Below are 7,071 nucleotides of genomic sequence, written 5' to 3'. Positions count from 1 at the left end.
CTTTTTCTGCTTTTATAACAGCCTTCAGACCCTTCTTGTATAATAAATTTGTAGAAATCATATTCTTCCTCATGTTTGGAACATGAAAAATATTTGTTAAAATTAACTTCTTTCTATAAGTGAATTGAAGTTCAATAATTACTTTTCCAAGAACCTTGGTTGTGTCTTAATTTCCCATCTTGGCTGTGTCTTAATTTCCCATCAGAACTTTTTCATCTTTTGCTGCAGAAAAATATTTGTTAAAATTAACTTTTTTTTATAAGTGAATTGAAGTTCAATAATTCATTTTCCAAGAACCTTGGCTGTGTCTTAATTTTCCATCAGAACCTTTTCATCTTTTGCTACAATTTTATAATTTTTAAATAGATTTTTATTATTGCATACATGAATAGTAGCACCAAAATCATACCATAAATTAGCTGATTTCTCAATAATTGCCATATTACATTCTGTTACCATACTGATATTAAGTTTAGAAACCATGACAATAATTTCTGAAATAGATGACTTATTTTTAATGACATTTAATTTCTTTTGATCAGCACTTTCTTTTGATTTTAACTTCTTATAGAACTTGCATTATTTCTTAAAATGACCATTTTTTCCACAGAAAAAACATGACTTGTTTTTCTTATTATTTGCAGAATCAAAAATTGAAGCGACATTAGTATACTTCCTCTTTTTTCCAGACTTGGTATTTCCAGATTTCTTAGTACTAGACTCTATATTATTTACCTTAGTAAATAAGGTTTTATCTTAGATTCTAAAGCAAATTTATTCTCATGAATGTGAGTCTCTTCTTCAATGCGAACATGCTTTATAAATTGGTATATAGTAAAACCTTTAGAAGTGTGCAATGGTTTCTTTCTATAATCATTCCAAGTGGTGGGTAATTTTGTAATCACAACAGCCACTTGAAGTTCTTCAGACACTTCTATTTTCAAATCTTTAAGTCTAGATACCAAAAAAAGCAATTCATCAACTTAATTCATAACAGATACTTTAAAATCTATCCGTACCTTATTTTTCAGAAGTACACTTATTTTCTAAGGCCTGCCAAATTTGTTGTGGAGTTTTGATAGGTCAAAATAAATCATACAACCTATTAGAAAAGAGAATTCAGAATAAATCCTCTGCATTGAACTTCATCCTCTTTAAATTTCTTTCAAGATCTTGTGATTGTTGCATCCTCACTATCAAATGGCCCAGGAATTTTGGGCAAAGTGTCACTTAACAAATATGCAACATCCAATTCAGTAAGCAAAAATGATAATTTGTTATTTCAGTGAGTAAAATTAGTTCCATCAAAATGTTCCAGTTTGAAGACATCAGAATTGACAATTTTGTTGTAAGTAGAATCAGAAACACCAGCACTAGAAGCGTCTATTGTTGTTTAATTCCCTTAAGATTGTTAGAAAAATAATAATAACAATAGCAATAGGCTTCGATTGTGTAGTCACTCTCTATAAGGGAATTATGGCCTCCACTATGTTGTTACCTAGTAATTTGAGCAAATCTCTGCAAGTTAACAAAGCCAAAACATAATTCTAGACATCAATTCTAGAATTATCCCAAGAACGAATCAAAGAATGGTAATGACAATTGTTAGTAAAAGTGAAGAGAAAGAGATAATTATATTTCTATTCAAAAGACTACTGCTATTTATAAAGTATTTATATCTCTTTTAAACAGATATAACAGTTCAACTTATACCTATTAGAATAATCATATCTGTTTACTTGCAACTTTTATAATAGATATAATAATTCACTTCATATCTCTTAGAAAAATTATATCTGTTCACTTATATCACTTAAAATAGAACAATAACATCAGTTTATATACACCTCTTATAAATGAATAAATATTTTGATGCCTTTTAATGAACAGATATAACTATTTTGATATGGGATAACTTTTATATCACTCACTATTTATAACAGTTTGTAGTTTGCTGCTTACTGGGTCTCGCATTGCTCCTCTACTAAATGGATGGCCTTTTGCTATGGGAGGGGATTTTGCTTTGAAGGAGAAAGCAGCTGGGTTTTGCTTGGTTTGCTTCTATAAGGTGCTAAGCCTGTTTATTTGGACTTGCTTCTTTGGTAGGCGACTGGTCTTGATTTATTAGGCCTCCGGCCTACATCTGCGTAGCTTCTTTATTTTGACTTGCCTAATGGGTTATGAAATGCCATTATCATTTATAGATTAAAAAAATATATATATTTTAATGTCATAACAAACAAAATATGATAGTTTACAATTTTTTTTGTCACATTTGCATACAAATGTGAATAATTTGTCACACCGACAAATCAAAGGCAATGACTCGGGCACACAGGGTTATAGAATCCGAGTCACTTAAATGCATAAATGCACACGAGAAAAGGGCCCAAACAAAATTACCTAACCTTGACAACAGAAATTTTCAAAAATTCTACTTCAACAATCAATCTTGGTTATTGTAATTGAAATTCTGTCTCTCTAAACTTTAGAGAGAGGAACTTCTCTTTTTTTTTTTTAATTTTGATTTTTTCTGGGTCTGAGGCTTTGTCCCTTTTCTGCCAATTTGCAGCGTCCTCAGCCCCTCGAAAGCACGGAGGCTTCCTCTTTCTTCGCCCAACAGGGAGTCTTCACTCCCTTTTTGGGGTTGATTTGTAAATACGAGTTTTGATTTTTTGCAGGTCTAAAGCTTCATTGGTGAGTATTTTCAATTGGACTTGAGCTGCGTTGGTGTGTGCTCCTGTTTATTTTGTTTTATTTTTCCTAGGTCTGGCATGGTGAACGCTATTCTGGTGCCTCGTCCATGAGGAATGGCGTGCGGCGGCATTGCAGTAGCAATCAACGCAAGCTTGCCTCTGCTACCTATAGTTCAACTATGGGCTTGGGCTGTATATTTGGTTTAGTTAGCTGTAGATTGCTAGCTTTTCAGGCTGTGTTTGCTGAGCCTCTCTAGTTTTGATCTACTGGGCTGGCCTATGAGCCAACCTGCCTTATATTTCTTTGGGCCTGGCCTTCTTAATGAAACAGCCTTTATCTTCGAAAATAAAAATCTTGGCAATTATCACGAGATCACGTCATTCTGAGACAAGACAGCAAGGTATGCCACAAACATTACAATCTAGCGTTAAAAGCAATTCAACTTGCAATAACCGACCCAGCCATGTTATCACGAAAAAAAGCATTTGTAATACCCCGTGCATCTTACCCCTCATTAAACAGCATAAATTATAAACCTCATTCCTGTAAAAAAAAAAATTTATAAATCTAAATAAGAAGCAACCTTCCTTTACCAATAAAAACCTTCAATGTTCAAAGTCAAGGCAGAGATTAGAAAGAGTAGCACTTGGATCAACAGAAAATAAATGATGATAGTGCGATACAATGCATCGCTGGCTATCTCCATAGAGAATCTAAGCATTCGATCAATCTTTACTACAAGTCAGAACTTTAATGCCAAAAGCATCAAGAAAAATAAGAGGCACTCAACACAAATTGATATGACAAACTAAAAAAGAACAAAGGAAAAAAAAAATGGTGTCCACGATTCATAGCCAATACAAGAATACCTAAATCTCAGAATAGCAAGCAAATTAGCCACAAGCACTTTCTCCTAATAAAAACGTATGGAGGAGAAGTTCAATCCTAATTTGCAGTTTAAGCATTCTCACTGCTGATCTTCAGTGGGTTTAGGAGCTTCTTTAATCTCATCAGTCCCATCATCCTGAGTTTGTATTTAAAAAAAAAAATATTACAAAATAATTATATAGAAATAATTTAGTAAAACATAGAATAGAACAATACTAAACTTATTACCTGCATGTCGGAGGTCCACAAAGTGAGATTGTCACGGAGAAGTTGCATGATCAAAGTGCTATCCTTGTATGACTCCTCACCCAGGGTATCCAACTCGGCAATTGCCTCATCAAAAGCCTGATAAATTCGAAAAAAGGGTGGGAAAAAACAAACTGTAAATCAACATAAATAGCATAAAATTATTTCGCATTTTACAACATTGAAAAGCCATACATCATATTAATCGATCAAGTAATATAGAGATTGGAATTGAAATTAGGGTTATTTCACAAGGCTAATAAGACCATCCAAGATGCCAAATAATACTAATTTGCTGAATATTTTCAATGTGTAAATGAGAATGGCATGAAGTCCTAAGATTCTGACAAAGACGTAACTTTTGTTTTCAATAGACGTTCTCCGCACACAATAAACAAGGGGATATAACAAGTATTATATCTTGATTCAAACAATACGCAAAACACGTACACCACTACTCAAGTGACAAGCATAAACGCGAGACACATACTGAAGATAACAGTCCAGTTCACAAACCTGTTTAGCAAGACTGCATGCACGATCAGGAGAATTAAGAATTTCATAGTAAAACACCGAAAAGTTCAAAGCCAGCCCTAGACGGATTGGGTGAGTTGGAGCCAGTTCCGCAGTTGCAATATCCTGGAAGGAAAAAAAATATCCACGGTAAATGGAAAACATGATAAGATATTCCAACTGGTCCGAATTAGCCTATGCAATCACAGGTTTAGCTCAGTGCCAACAACCAGGATACACCAACATTAATTCCTGTAATAATTAATGATTTTGAGTGACAACAAAAATTGAAGTCCAAAAAACAAAAAAAAATATATATAACTTGCCTTAAAGATTAATGTGAGCCCCAAGACCATATATATTCTCCAAATCCAACAACAAAAATGGAAAAACCAAATGCACACAAACCAATAACCATATATACAAGCCGAATGCAGCGCACAAAGGATCTCTAATCCGAAAAATTCTACGCAAAAAGTAATCTCAAAGCAAATTGTCAAACAGATAGGCAGAGTTTAGGAAACCCACAAATCTGAATCAAGAAATCACAGAGCTAAGAATGTTGAGACGCCAGGAACAAACCTGAGCAGATTTGTAAGCAGTAAGGGTACTTTCAGCAGCCTCCTTCCTCTCAGCTCCAGTCTTGAACTCGGCGAGATACCTATGGTAATCTCCCTTCATCTTCAAGTAAAACACCTTAGAATCCCCAGGAGAAGCAGAGGGAATCAACCTCGTGTCAAGCAACTTCAAGATCCCATCACAGATCGAGGAGAGCTCGGACTCGATCTTGGCCCTATAGTCCCGGATCATGGAAACATGATTCTCATTGCCGCGGCTCTCCTCCTTCTGTTCGATGGAGGAAATAATACGCCAGGAAGCGCGTCGAGCTCCGATGACGTTCTTATAAGCAACAGAGAGGAGATTCCGCTCCTCGACAGTGAGCTCCTCCTTTTCGACGGAGGCGGAAACCTTCTCCATAAACTCAACCATCTCCTCGTAGCGCTCGGCCTGCTCGGCGAGCTTGGCCATGTAGATGCTCTCCTCTCGAGATGAAGGTGCAACCGCCATTGTTGAAAGTCGAAGAAGATCAAGAAGAGAAGAAGAAAGAGATGTGAGGAAGAGGAAGGTGTAGATCTGTTTTCTGATATTGGGAGAGAGAGAGGGAGGGAGTTATTTTTGAGGGAGAATGGAGGGCTAATTTTGGGGGCTAGTAGGGGAAGGAGGTAGCGATGATTGCGTTGAGGAAGATGAGGGATTTTGGAAAGATGGAATTTGGACCGTTGGATTAGAAAAAGATGGAGCTTGGGTGGGGGTACTGTTTGGCTGGCAGGTAAAAGGCAAGCAGGCAAACACGGGGAGGGAAATTGATTGAACGAAAGGTAGCTTTTTCTTTTTCAAAATTTTAATTTTTTTTAATAAGATTGGATTGGATGGTTTGAATTTTGAGGAGCAAGACTGGGCTTTTGCCCACTCGGCTGGCCTATCTTCCATTCAGAAGTGACCATCGAATCCGGCCTCCTCATTTCACCATACACTATTGAATTTATTTATTTTTTGTATTTTTTTTTTTTTTCAAGTATTTACCAGTGGCTTATCTGTTATAATCAGAGGGCCCACTAATTAATTTTAACTTAATTTTGAGACTCCGATATTGTTAACTGCAAAATGCACGATAATCTCTGGCTTAAATTATTGTTACTTAGGTATTGACTTTGCTAGCAATTCTATCTACCTATGACGTCTCAAATTAATTGATGGAGTACAACTTTCTTAAAAACGGTGTTTACCTTCACTTGTAAAAATTAATTTATAGATTAATATAAATTTATAAGTATTTAAAATTTTAAATAATTATATATTTAGATAAGTAATTAATATATTTAATAAAAATAATTTATAAATATATTTATTATTAAAATTATTAAAAAATATTAAATAAGATATATGATAAAATTTTAAAAATTAAATAAAAATAATATAATAAAATAATTAATCAAATTAATTTATAGACACTAAAATAAAAAGTTAATTACTTTAGCTATTTTTTTGTGTGTATATACATTTTTTTGTGTGTGTATATATATATACACCAATCACCTTGCTAATAGAATCTGTTAGTGCGGCTTTGAACAATTTAAGTAGATAATTACACCAATCAGCTTAAAAACAAGGTCAAGTCCTCCAATTCTAGGATGTGGTTTCACTGCCCATTGCAAAGGTGAAAGTGCCTGAAACCGGACATGTCAATTTTTAAGATTCTGGCAGTCTATGCGAGGGATCAAAGAGAATGGACAAAAGTAGGCTTTTTGTGTATATAAATATTACATAAAAATGTAAGAAAATTGATGTCTCATGATAGACATTCGCTCTGGTCTTCAGCTTAATTGATCTATATTAATTTTAATAATTTTCTTTTTTCTTTAAAGTTGAGGATAACTCTTCACCTCAATCTTAATCTGTTTGTAAAGTGGATTTGGTCAAACATTGTTTTAGCCCTTTATTCTTAGTGCACTGACAGTGAGAGAGCTATTGGATGAACAGTTGAATGAAAACCAAACCAGTGTAATAGAACGACGTGAAGCCACTGATTCACCTTAAAGTTAAAAAGGTAAAGCATTGTCTGTGGATAAAATTGCCTCTTTCTTTTAAAACAGGAGACAGTTGCTGTGGTTTTCCCAATCTACATGCACAATCACCATACAGCCTTAATAATGAGCCTTTATTCTC

General features: G+C 34.4%; 1 protein-coding gene and 1 long non-coding RNA gene across 2 annotated transcripts; one reads left to right on the top strand and one right to left on the bottom strand.

The window, feature by feature from the left end:
- The first annotated feature begins 2,385 nt into the window (after positions 1-2,385).
- On the top strand, positions 2,386-3,067 carry LOC110662850 (uncharacterized). Its single transcript, XR_002496380.2, has 2 exons — positions 2,386-2,697; positions 2,768-3,067. It is a non-coding gene; the product is annotated as an uncharacterized LOC110662850 (long non-coding RNA).
- Positions 3,068-3,354: 287 nt separating this feature from the next.
- Positions 3,355-5,676, bottom strand: LOC110662849 (14-3-3-like protein C). The gene is made up of 4 exons (XM_021821982.2): positions 4,927-5,676; positions 4,348-4,470; positions 3,814-3,930; positions 3,355-3,721 (listed from the first exon to the last, which is right to left on the bottom strand). The coding sequence occupies exons 1-4, from the start codon at positions 5,410-5,412 to the stop codon at positions 3,665-3,667; spliced, it is 783 nt and encodes a 260-aa protein (XP_021677674.1). The 5' UTR covers positions 5,413-5,676; the 3' UTR covers positions 3,355-3,664.
- Between the last annotated feature and the right edge of the window lie 1,395 nt (positions 5,677-7,071).

The sequence above is a fragment of the Hevea brasiliensis genome, chromosome 16 (genome assembly GCF_030052815.1).
Source record: "Hevea brasiliensis isolate MT/VB/25A 57/8 chromosome 16, ASM3005281v1, whole genome shotgun sequence".
Classification (NCBI taxonomy): Eukaryota; Viridiplantae; Streptophyta; class Magnoliopsida; order Malpighiales; family Euphorbiaceae; genus Hevea; species Hevea brasiliensis.
This window is presented reverse-complemented; position numbering and strand designations above follow the sequence as displayed.

Bases quoted from the DNA above. Each gene is read 5' to 3' on its own strand.
- LOC110662849 (XM_021821982.2), bottom strand. From the start codon at position 5,412: ATGGCGGTTGCACCTTCATCTCGAGAGGAGAGCATCTACATGGCCAAG. The intron at 3,931-4,347 runs GTTTGTGAACTG...CGAATTTATCAG, and splicing joins CATGCAGTCTTGCTAAACAG to GCTTTTGATGAGGCAATTGC. The intron at 3,722-3,813 runs GTAATAAGTTTA...ATACAAACTCAG, and splicing joins TGTGGACCTCCGACATGCAG to GATGATGGGACTGATGAGAT.